General features: G+C 44.5%; 1 protein-coding gene across 1 annotated transcript in view; it reads left to right on the forward strand.

Moving 5' to 3' along the window:
* LOC308172371 (acyl-coenzyme A thioesterase 9, mitochondrial-like) overlaps positions 1-5,508 on the forward strand; it is a 14,766-nt gene extending 9,258 nt beyond the window's left edge. The window contains 4 exon segments of the mRNA XM_080547284.1: positions 197-282; positions 431-518; positions 3,748-3,898; positions 4,361-5,508. Coding sequence (XP_080403410.1) covers positions 197-282; positions 431-518; positions 3,748-3,898; positions 4,361-4,419 — 384 coding nt within the window. The 3' untranslated portion in view covers positions 4,420-5,508.
* The last annotated feature ends 6,992 nt before the right edge of the window (positions 5,509-12,500 follow it).

Consider the following 12,500-nt stretch of genomic DNA (forward strand, 5'->3'; position numbering starts at 1 on the left):
GGTGGGGGTGGGAGGGAAGGAAGGAGGGTGGGTGGGTGGAGAAAATGTCAGTTAGTTTCAAGACTAGAGAGATAGGTTAACCGTTAGACCAACATATGAATTCTGTATCTTATGTGTTTGTGTATGTTTGTACACACACGTGTGTGTGTGTGTGTGTGTGTGTGTGTGACGTCCAGCCTGTGTGTGTGTCCTGCAGGAGAGGAACATCTTCAACAGGATCTTTGGAGGGTTCCTAATGAGGAAAGCCTACGAGCTGGGCTGGGCCAACGCATGCTCCTACGGGTACGTGTGTGTCAGTGTGAGTGCGTGTGTGTCAGTGTGTGTGTGAGAGACAGAGTATATGCGTGTACCAATTTCAGACATACCTTTTGAAGTGTGTGTGTTTGTGTGTGTTTATGTATTATTCTAACTGTGTGTGTGTTTCATGCAGTCGGTGTCGACCCAGTCTGGTTGCCGTTGACGATATCCTGTTCCAGAAGCCTGTGGAGATAGGCTCCCTGCTGCTGCTGTCCTCACAGGTGAGCGGTGTGTCGGGCTAGTGTGTCTGTTACGCCCCATGGTGACTCGGGGTAGCAGGGCGCAACATAAAGCAACAGAACGGACCAGTGAGGGTGCAGTCACACAAAAACCAGGAAACTCAAAATGCAATAAATGAATATTTATTAATACAGCAACACAGGGAACAGAGAGGATTAACAGTGGCACCAAATAAAAGTGATAATCCAAAAACAATGCCACCCCCCCTTACAGGTGCTAGGCACCTCAAAGTACAGTGGGTGGTGCTCACTCTGAACTGGGGGGCTAGACAGCAGGTAAACCGTGCGTGGGTGCAAGATGTAAACCCAGGGCATCTCAACAGTTTTTCGTGGTGTTTCTCTGCTTCGTCTGTGTTATCGGTTTCAGCCGAGGGTTGACTGTCTAAACCAGGGGTGGGGAACCTCCGGCCTCCGGGCCGTATAAGGCCCGCGAGACCGTTTGATCCGGTCCGCGAGGCAATTCATAAAAAAAAGTAAAATTTTTATTATTTTTTTTAATAAAAAATAATAAAAAAATTTTTTTATAAAACGTGTCACGTTCAGGGTCAGTGACGGACAGCTGTCTATCTGTCTGTGTCACGTTCATGGTCACTTGCGTAACGTAATGTGTCATTGCGTGATAATCTCCTGTCATCACTTCATTCAGAAAGTAATCAGAATGCAAACATGGCGACTGTCAAGAAAAGAAAGTTAGATGCAGAATGTTGCGCTTTCCAAGACAAATGGACAAATGATTATTTATTTGTTTAAGTAAAAGGCAAGCCAGTATGCCTAGTTTGTCGGGAGGCGCTCTCGGTTATGAAAAAGGCCAACCTCGAACGTCATTACAACTCGAAACATGCTAACCTGGACAAGTTGAAAGACAAATAGGCTTGGATAAAGTTAACGCTCTTCGGCTGAGTTTGGGTGCTCAACAAGCAGTCTTCATGAGACCACAATCTGACCGAGACAACATTACGCATGCTAGTTTTGTGGTGAGTCAGCTAATCGCTAAGAAGGACTCGGGACAGCTGACTGGGTGTCCTGGTTACAGCTTAAAAGGCGTTCCAGTCCACAAGCTCTCTCTCTCTCCTCCAGCACCATTATTCAATATTACACCGTACAACACCCTCCTTGCCATACCTTCCACTGCATTCACTCACTTACACTGATTCTCATACCCCATTGGATTATTGTTCAGTTTGGCATACCTTAGTTCTATTAAATTCTTGTTATTCTGATTATACATGGTGTGTGTGTGTGTCCCTTTTTGTTATGGTCCAGAGCCAGGCCGTAACAATGGCCCTCGAAGGATGTTCTAAAAATGTAAATGGCCCTTAACAGGAAAAAGGTTCCCCACCCCTGGTCTAAACCATCGTTTCTCAACGGGGACGGTACCGCCCCCCAGGGGGCGTTCAGACAACATCGGGGGGCGCTGGAACAGATATTTTAAAAAGGGGGGCGTTGAGGTGTTCTTGGGGGGCGTTCGCGCATTAAGTATTTTTCTCATGAAAAACAGCTGTCAGCAGTGTTGTTACGGGTACGTTCGTAAATGCACGAACGGTCATTTCGCTCGGACAAACCGTCTTTTCAGTCAGAGCACCCATCTCTGAGCGCTCCCAGAGCGCAGTGTTCTGAACTTGGCCGGGCTCTGTGATGCAGACACACGTAGCGCCACGCCCACATTTTTTTTAAAGTGAGAGTGTCAACAAGAAGATGAAGCTAAAAACTCAGCTAGCAAAGGCAGAGCTTTTGATAGTTTCCAATGTGTCTGGGTAAGCTGCATTGTAGAAGAATCTTGACAGTTCATGTACAGTGCAGAAATTGCAATACTATGCTAGTCTACGATAGAAAGAACCCCGGTTCATCCCATCTGTAATGTCATGTTTCAACCCTTGCCATCCTTTTCTTGCATAGCACCCGCAAATGAACACGGATAGGAGTGGAATAGGCTATATAACTGTAAATAGTTGATTGTCTTTGGATTTAGCCAGTTGGCGAAGATTTATGAGGAATAGGCTATTTAATTTGTGTTGCTCATCTAACAGCGATAAGGTGTTGTTTAATTTACGGTCTTGTTTAATTTCTATGAGTGTTTTCCTTGTAGGCTATGCTTGAGTGACATGTGTTTCAGTTTGTAGGCTCATTGTAATTGTTGGCTATAAGCGAGAGAGAATATTTCTTATGTTAGTTTTGATACTGAGTCCATATCCCCGCCGGTGACGTAAGTCTGTCGTGCCAAATACTCCCTCCCCGCGTATACACACTACCCTCTGGGCTTATGCGTTCGCTTCCTTTCAATACAGCTTATTTAATTTAGTTAAAATGAGTGCTAATACCATACCACCATACCAGAACATCACAGCAGGAACAACCTATCTCAAAAAAGCGATCGTATTGTAATAAACCAGTCCGGAAAGTTCTCTGTCGCTTACCAATAATCTAACCTGGAGAAATCAACTACGAATGTCCCTTCCCCTCGCAGGTTCATTACAGTATATTACATAAATGTATTACTGTTAAGTGTTGTTGTGGATGTTATCCCTAGTGCCATTCTGAGGTTAGCATTGCAATGTGTTCGTCTTAACGTTTACAAACTAAAATATACGATCGCTTTTTAGTGATATGTTGCTCCTCATGTGATGCCCTGGAAACGAACACATAAGCACTCCGAACAGCTGTCAACGTCTTTTGTTGCTATAGAAAACCACTACTCTGTCTGCTTGCGATTGATCAGCTGTCAGCAGTGTTATTACAGGTACATTCGTAAACGGTCAGTTCGCTCGGGCAAACCGTCTTTTCAGTCAGAGCACCCATCTCTGAGCGGTCCCAGAGCGCAGTGCTCTGAACTTTGGAACTGTGTTAACAAAGTCTAATAAAAAATTGATAAATATTAGCATCATAAAACAGTCTGTTTGTATTCTCTGATGTTGTCTAAGTTTGTTTAACACTCATAAACAGCATTTTTATTCACATTCACATGGCTTTTCTGCTCTCTGGTAAACTGATGATAATGATATTCCAACTGCCCAGGTAAATCAAATCCATTATTTGGCATTCAGTGACATGCTTTTTAAATGATATAACACAGAATATTAGTCAACATTAATATTTAGGGAAGAAAAAAAGCCATTTTTTTTGATGGGGGGGCGGTAAGAGGCCTGGATAATGGACAGGGGGGCACTGGCCCAAAAAAGGTTGAGAACCACTGATCTAAACCCTCTGTCTCCAGGTGTGCTACACAGAGGGGAACTACATCCAGGTCAGAGTTCACACGGAGGTGCTGGACCCTCTGACCCGGCAGCACAACACCACCAACGTGTTTCACTTCACCTTCTACTCAGAGAGCGACGTGCCCAACATCGTACCTCAGACCTACGGAGGTGTGTGTGTGGGTGTGTGGGTGTGTGTGTGGGTGTGGGTGTGGGTGTGTGTGTGTGTGTGTGTGTGTATGTCCCCAACATCCTACCTCAGACCCACGGAGGTGTGTGTGTGTGTGTGTGTGTGTGTGTGTGTCCGTGTGTGTGAGTGTCTCCAACATCCTACCTCAGACCTACGGAGGTGAAACACCTCTGACCTGTGTGTTTGTCTGTGTCTGTGTCTGCGTGTGCGTGTGTGCATCAAGATGTTACCTTGAGCTCCTGAACCCCATTATTATATCCATATATATTATATATGTTTGTGCTGGCTGATGTCCCTGTCACATCTGTCTATCTGTGATCTACAGTCTTAACGTTCCTGTCACATCTGTCTATCTGTGATCTACAGTCTTAACGTTCCTGTCACATCTGTCTATCTGTGATCTACATACAGCCTCAACGTTCCTGTCATGTTTGTTTCCACAGAGTCGATGTTGTACCTGGATGGGAAGAGGCACTTTGACCTGACCCAGGAGGCCCACTGATACCAGACGAACCCAACAGAACTTCCTGCCAAAGCCTTAACAAGCATCCAGCCATTGCACTGTCCCTCCTCCACCCCAGTGTGTTAGTGTGAGTGTGAGTGTGCATGAATTTGTGTGGGTCTACGATAACTTTTTATCATACTATGCGCAGTAGTATATGCATGAACACTTTTATCCTTATACCTCTGTAGTCAGTTTACATTCTTCTCATTTGCGGTGGAGGAAGTGGTGGGGAGTTCTTCTGCCTATTTCAAGTCCACTCAGTTGCTTAGATCTATTCGTCTTGGGGAAGCAGAGGGTTTCAGCCTGAAGCTGACCTAGGTTAGGAGTGGGACCTCGGTTTCTCAGAACGGAACAGATTCTTTACCGTTTCCATTTCTCAAACACATTTTCACCGGATGTGAAAGTTGTTGGTTTAACACTAGAACAGCTGTGCCTATTTTACCTACTATAAGAGCCTTTACAATGGAAAGTTGCTACTTACACACAACGACCACTGGTTGGCCGCCTTGTAAATCAGCCTGCCTCCTACACAGAAAAACGGCAAAATAGCTTCATACTAGCTTATCCTGATGTGATTTAGAAAATGGAAGGATAGTGGGTGGTAGAACGCACATATCTAGGAAAAGTCATGAAAGGAGGGTCCTGAAATTTGATCAACTGCAAAGATAGAACATTTTGTTTTACTCACAGGGTCAAATTATGACCCCTCATGGCTGTTCTAGTGTTAAGTCCTGGGGAGGTGCATGAGGACCTGAGAGGCCAGTTTGCAGTGGAAGCCACGGCAGGCCTGTCTGCTGTCTGTAGTGGCTCTGTCATACAGTATATATATCATACGTTGACCACAGATTCATTGTTGACATATCACTGTCAAATTGTTGTCTATGGTACACTGTCTTCTAGCTTTAATGCGCACAAACATATATTCTGCAGCTACGTTGTCTTTTTTTATTTAAATCTTTCTATATTTTCTATTATATAACCATCATGTACTGTATGTGTGTGAGCGTGAGTGACTGAGTGTTAGTGGGCTGAAGGAGGTGCTATTTTTTTGCTGAATTCATAGTGGTGTTAAAAGTGGTGCAATAAATTAATGCATATTTATCCTCAAGTGTATGTCATATTGTCTTGTCGTTCCTCACATTTGATTTTTGGTGTTGCAAATAGGTAACTATAGGTAACTAATAGGTAACTAGGTAACTATAGGTAACAATAGGTAACTAGGTAACAATAGGTAACTATAGGTAACTCTTGGTAACTAACTATAGGTAACTATAGGTAACTAACTATAGGTAACAATAGGTAACTATAGGTAACAATAGGTAATTAGGTAACAATAGGTAACTATAGGTAACTAACTATAGGTAACAATAGGTAACTATAGGTAACTAACTATAGGTAACAATAGGTAACTAGGTAACAATAGGTAACTATAGGTAACTAACTATAGGTAACAATAGGTAACAATAGGTAACTAACTATAGGTGACTCCAAGGAGTTTGGTCATCAAGACTTGAAAACAGAATTTTACTGAACTTTAGTTTAGTACAATTAACACAATTACTAGAGATTCAAACACAGTAGAGATTCAAAATTAGACAAATGGTTTTATTGAGCTCCAAAAAAGGTTGAGTTGGGTAAGATGCTGCTGGACTAATGAATGTCACTAGTGACCCTGCCCAGTTCGTCAAAATACTTCAGCTTTGGAGGTGGTTTATGGTGGTTTTTGCATTATCTGTGGAGAGATGTGATAGAAAAAGAGATACTTTATTGTCCTCAATGAGGTCCCACAGCCCATTGTACAGATAAACAAAACAAGACACAACTTCACAAGAGTTGATTGCACAATTGAAGAGAGTTGACTCTTAAGGACCGCACACACCTGACACACGCTTTCTTAATTAAGGTACTACACCCTAACAGGCGCTAGGCGGCGGTAGATACTCAATTAAGAGAACTCGCGTTGCCATCAGTGTTGCCAGATGGGGCGGGTTACAAGGGTTCCCGCCGAATGGGCTACTTTTGCAAAAAATGTCAGCTGAAAGTTACAAATGTGTGCGTTTGCGTTTTTTTTACAAACATCATTGGCAACATACATACAGTTTAGGGTCAGAAGATGGGCACCTGCTCAATGGTAATTAGAGGTTTTCTGACAATATAGGTTTTGGGCAGGTGGTTTTTGGTGGATTTAGCGGTTTTTAGACTGTGGTTAGGCTGGAAATTGTCAATCCCATCTGGCAACATGGGTTGTTATTATTATTTAATAATAAAACCTTTTCTTTATGGGCGCCTTTAAAAGTTCTAACCCTTACAAAGTAAGCGGAGTACCTTACGTGCCTTACGTGAACATTTGGGCCTGAGAATTACTTGTGAAAAAGAAATATGACATTTCATGCAAATTTGCGAGGTTCTCTGTAATCATTTATTTGCATAGAAATTAACTTTTGTTAAGTACATGTATTTCTAGATGTATTTCTTACTTTTCACAGGTAAAGGAAGCCCCGCCGTAAAGCAGGGCATCAAAAAATTTGTTGATACTCATAATGTTCCTCTCCACGGAAATCTTTAGTAAAAGGTGTTTTTTATTGGTTTTTATAAAAACGCAACACCGTGTATACAATCAATTAATCAAACAATCAGACATTTAAGACATTTCATTCAACAACAACCAACATTAAACTAACTAAAGTGCTCAGTGTTCAGTGTATTGTCCAGTGTAGTGTAATGTTCAGTGTTCAGTGTTCAGTGTCCAGGTTCCAGTGTCGGTAGGAGGCAGGGGTAAAAAACCTGTTCGCTGTGCATCCGGGAAAAAAATTCCCCTGCAGCCCTCTAGTTGTAGAGCGACTACTATCCAGTTTGCCCACCAGTGCAAAGCCGTGGCTCCCCCACCTCCCTCCCCCGAGGGACCCCACACACCCGACTCACCCGACCCGCCCCACCACCGGCGCATCCGGCCCAGCCCACCAGGCTCAGACTCCTGTAGCCCTTCACGAGGCTCGCCGGACCAGGCGCCCCAGCGGCGGAGCAGATCGAGCATGCAGGCCGACCGGAGGCCCCCGAGGAGAGGCCCAGAGAGCTCGGCGCATGGCAGGCAAGCAGAGGCGAAAAACCTGTACACAGCTTATCCAGGGAAAAAGCTCCCTGGCTCTTCTCAGCTTGTTCCGGGCTGGGGGTTGGGGGTTGGCGGGTAGGGGACTGGGCCTGTAGCTGGGGGCCTGGAGTTGGGGGGGGGGGGCCCGGAACAGGGGGTTTGGGGTCGCTGAGTTGGAACCTGGGGTTGGTGCTGGGGTGACGTGGTGGTTCCCATGTAGACTCCGTAGGCCTTGGAGATCTGGTGTGTGAGGTCAGAGAGGAGAGGGATTCTGATTGGCCCAAGTCCACCCTGCTTCCTGGGCGTGTTGATCCTAATTGGCAGGCAAAGACCCAATCATCAATCATCAAGTATGTAGACTTTGTATGGTTATCTTAACATAACATTCCCCCAAGGGGCCTGGGTGTATCACATTATTGTTGTGTAATGAACCTAGTGATACCAACAACAAAACAACTCTTATGAGACTTCCTGCTTAGAGTGGGCATAGGAACTAAGACCCTGCAACCTAATAGTATTTCCTCTCATCTCCTCTTGGGGGCGGCTGTGTCTCAGGAATAGACACAGCTGCCGTCTAATGATCGCAAAGTTGGCAGATCGGCGGTTCGAGCCCCGGCTGGCCACATGTCGAAGTGTCCTTAGGCAAGACACTGAACCCCGAAAAAATTGTCCCTACCAGGTGTGTGAACTAGGAGTCCCTACCAGGTGTGTGTACGGGGAGTCCCTACCAGGCCAGGTGTGTGTACGGGGAGTCGGCAGAGCAGGCGACCACCTCGGCTCCAACCGCCCTGAACTCCTCCACACGCTCACTGAACGCTATCACCTCGGTGGGGCAGACGAACGTGCTGTAGGACACACACACACACACACACACACACACATATATGAAACATCTATAGAGAGAGAGAGAGAGAGAGAGACAGAGAGAGACCGAGAGACCGAGAGAGAGAGAGAGAGAGAGAGAGAGAGACCGAGAGAGAGAGAGAGAGAGAGACAGAGAGACAGACCGAGAGAGAGAGAAAGAGAGAGAGAGAGAGAGAGAGACCGAGAGACCGAGAGAGAGATCGTGAGAGAGAGAGGCCGAGACCGAGAGAGAGCGTGAGAGAGAAAGACAGAGAGAGAGAGAGAGACAGAGAGAGAGAGAGAGAGAGAGAGAGAGAGAGAGAGACAGAGAGAGAGACAGAGACCGAGGGAGAGAGAAAGACAGAGAGAGACAGAGAGAGAGACCGAGAGAGAGAGAGAGAGAGACAGAGAGAGAGACCAAGAGAGAGAGAGAGAGACCGAGAGAGAGAGAGAGGGAGAGAGGGAGAGGGAGAGAGAGAGAGGGAGAGAGAGAGAGACCGAGAGAGAGACAGAGAGAGAGACCAAGAGAGAGACCAAGAGGGAGACAGAGAGACAGACCGAGAGACCGAGAGAGAGACCGAGAGAGAGAGACAGAGACAGAGAGACCGAGAGACCAAGAGAGAGAAAGAAGTAAAGGATCAATACCATTGACACTTGATACAGAATAGAGAGAATGTCGTCATAGCAGAACAACAGGAGCTAGGAAACTCACTCTGTGCCCTGCTCCTGTGCAGGGACGGGTGGCCCACAGGTAGACACGGGTTCCTCTGTCTGCCCGACACCCCGGGAATGAGTTGAACCTGCAGAACTAGTAAATAAACCAAACAACACACACTTTGGAGTAGCAAAAAAGGCGCTATATAAGTGCAGTCCATTTACCATTTGTGTAATATTTCCTATAAATGTGTTGTCAGAAAATAGTAACCCAGTTGATATTGGATTTCATATCCAATCCCATCATTGTCTTTTATTTTTATTTTTTATAGACACTGGAGCAAGGGGGCCAGTGGAAGTCTTAGGAGGCAGAGTATAGGGTTAGGGTTGGGTATAGTATAGGGGAAAGTCAGGTATCATACATATCGTTGTTTGTGGCCCACTCTTTATTGGAATGCAGAAATGACAGGGTGTGCTGTCCATATTCTGTATTAATTAATTAATTAAATTAATTTTGCCATTTAGCAGACGCTTTTATCCAAAGCGACTTACAATTATGAATTACAGGGACATTCCCCCTGGAGTAACTGAGGGCTAAGTGCCTTACCCAAGGGCACACTAGTAGTGGTGTGGCTTCAGGCGGGATTTGAACTCACAACCTTCCGATCACAAGTCCAACTCACTATCCACTAGACCACCACTACTATTAGACGCCTGGGGGGTCAACGTCACTAAAGGAAAAGAACAATCCAGGCTTATTTTGATAAATCCAGCAAGATTATCTTGTCTTATCTTATCTTATCAAAATAAGCCTGGATTGTTCTTTAGCGACATTGATGGAATACCCCCCAGAACAGTGTCTAACCTGTTTAATATTATATTCACTATTTAAACCATTTGAACCGTAGAATCGAGCAATAACGAACTCTATCCTCAGATAACAGAAAATAAATAAATGTTAAATAACATGACATCATAGAGAATGTGTCGACTGTCATACAAGCATCAACTATATTAATACAGATGAAGAAGAAATGGTATTAAAATGTAGTTTAATAGTTCAGTTAGTTTCTCTAAGCTGTGTCTCATCCCAGCATGCACCTCTTCATCTGAAACAACATAAATACACCAAGATACAGTGTTAGTTCTGTGTGTGTGTGTGTGTGTGTGTCTCACCTCCTCGCCTGCATCTCCTGCTGTTGCTTCAGCCGTACCTCCTCCAGACTCAGACACCCTCCTGTGTGTCACACACACACACACACACACACACACACACACACACACACACACACACACACACACACACACGCACACACACACACACACACACACACAGTGGATTTTTTTTTCTCACAAAATATTTATTTGCTTTTGATTTAATTAGGCTCAAGATAAACTCCATATATCTGAGACCAAACCGGGCTACTTAACTGTCTGCAAGAGAATAATGTCCACTATGCAGTGAAATCGGCAATTCAATGACAGTTTCACATGTAGACCACTAGATGGCAGCGCACACCATATTGGAGTCTGTATCGTTGTAATATGTAACGTCTGGGTCAAGACGACCATACGAATTATAGAAATAAACAAAGATGTAATTGATAAAAGGTGCTATATAAAGTTTATTATTATTATTGTTATTATTATAAATCCTAGAATTCAAAAACAAACATATAACAGAACACTCAAGAACACCAACAGAAAATGAAGACAAGTTATTGTCAAATCAAAACTTTACAAACCATTTCAATTCAATTCAATTTTATTCGCCATGTGCAGTGCACTAGGAACATGACTTGGTATTCCACCATGCTGAACAGGCAACAGCACATACAACAGCAAGACGACAATACAACAATACTCAAGAACATGTAAAGTGCAAGGTGCAATGATCAGGAGTTATTGAGGAGGGCTGTGGCTTTGGGGAAAAAACTGTTCAAGTGTCGTGATGTTTTTGACCTGGTGGCCCTGTACCGCTGTCCAGAAGGGAGTAGTTCAAACAAGCTGTGAGCTGGATGTGAGGGGACAGCCACAATCTTGCGTGCTCTCTTCAGTGATCTGGAGCTATGGAGGTCTGTGATGGGAGGCAGGGGGCAGCCGATGATCCGCTCAGCTGTCCGTACGACTCTTTGTAGCTTGGCCTTGGATCGGGCAGACGCAGAGTCGTACCAGACAGTGATGGAAGATGTTAGGATGCTCTCTATGACGGCCCTGTAGAACTGGACCAGGATGTGACGACTGATGTGGAGTCTCTTCAGCTGACGGAGGAAGAACAAGCGCTGCTGGCCTTTTTTAACTAAATGGGTGATGTTGTTATCCCATTTTAGTTTGTTGGAGATGGTAGTGCCCAGAAACTTGGAATTCATCCATTAATGTGATTGGGGAGTTATTGATGACCAGTGGAGAGTGAGTTGGAGCCTTTTCCGGAAGTCCATAATCACCTCCACTGTCTTGGTGTTGTTGAGTTCCAGGTTATTGGCTGCAGACGAGGACACCAGGCGGTCGACCTCCCTCCGGTAGGCGGTCTCGTCATTGTCAGTGATGAGGCCAACCATGGTGGTGTCATCTGCATATTTGATGGTCTTGACAGGTGTGTCACCAGAATCATTGGTGTACAGGGAGTAGAGCAGGGGGGAGAGCACACAGCCCTGAGGAGCACCGGTGTTAACTGTGCGGGGCTGAGACAGGTGAGGGCCCATCCTGACATCCTGCCTTCTGTTGGTGAGGAAGTCAGTGATCCACTGACAGATGAAGGGGTGGATATTCAGCTGTATTATGTACACAATTTAATTTTTCTAACAAACATATTCATAAAATATCATCTGTTCTATAAATTAACATAATTAATGACCTCCCTTTTCAATATGAAAAAAACCCCATACATGTTCTAATCATATCACTATATTATGTACAAAAAGGTAGACAGTAAAAATACAACTTTAACATCTTAAACTTTAACAACTTAAACAACTTTAACTTTAACAACTTTAACAACTTTATCAACTTTAACCACTTAAACATCTTTAACAACTTTAACATCTTTAACATCTTTAACAACTTTAATATCTTTAACAACTTTAACATCTTAAGTAAAATCTAAAGTTCCGGTCCTTCCCTCTTTTTAGGACACTTGTGTTGCTTTAGAGTACGTGACTGGCTGAAGCTCCTCCCACACTGGGAGCAGAGGAAAGGCTTCTCTCCAGTGTGAGTCCGCTGGTGTTTCTTTAGATTACTTGGGTCACTGAAGCTCCTCCCACACTGGGAGCAGAGAAAAGGCTTCTCTCCAGTGTGAGTGAGCTGGTGTTTCTTTAGATCACCTGACTGAGTGAAGCTCCTCCCACACTGGGAGCAGAGAAAAGGCTTCTCTCCAGTGTGAGTGAGCTGGTGTGTCTTTAGATTACCTAACAGGCTGAAGTTCTTACCACACTGGGAGCAGTGAAAAGGCTGCTCTCCAGTGTGAGTGAGCTGGTGTGTCTTTAGATTACATAAC

This window comes from Nansenia antarctica (assembly GCF_963989245.1).
Source record: "Nansenia antarctica genome assembly, chromosome: 17".
Taxonomy (NCBI): Eukaryota; Metazoa; Chordata; class Actinopteri; order Argentiniformes; family Microstomatidae; genus Nansenia; species Nansenia antarctica.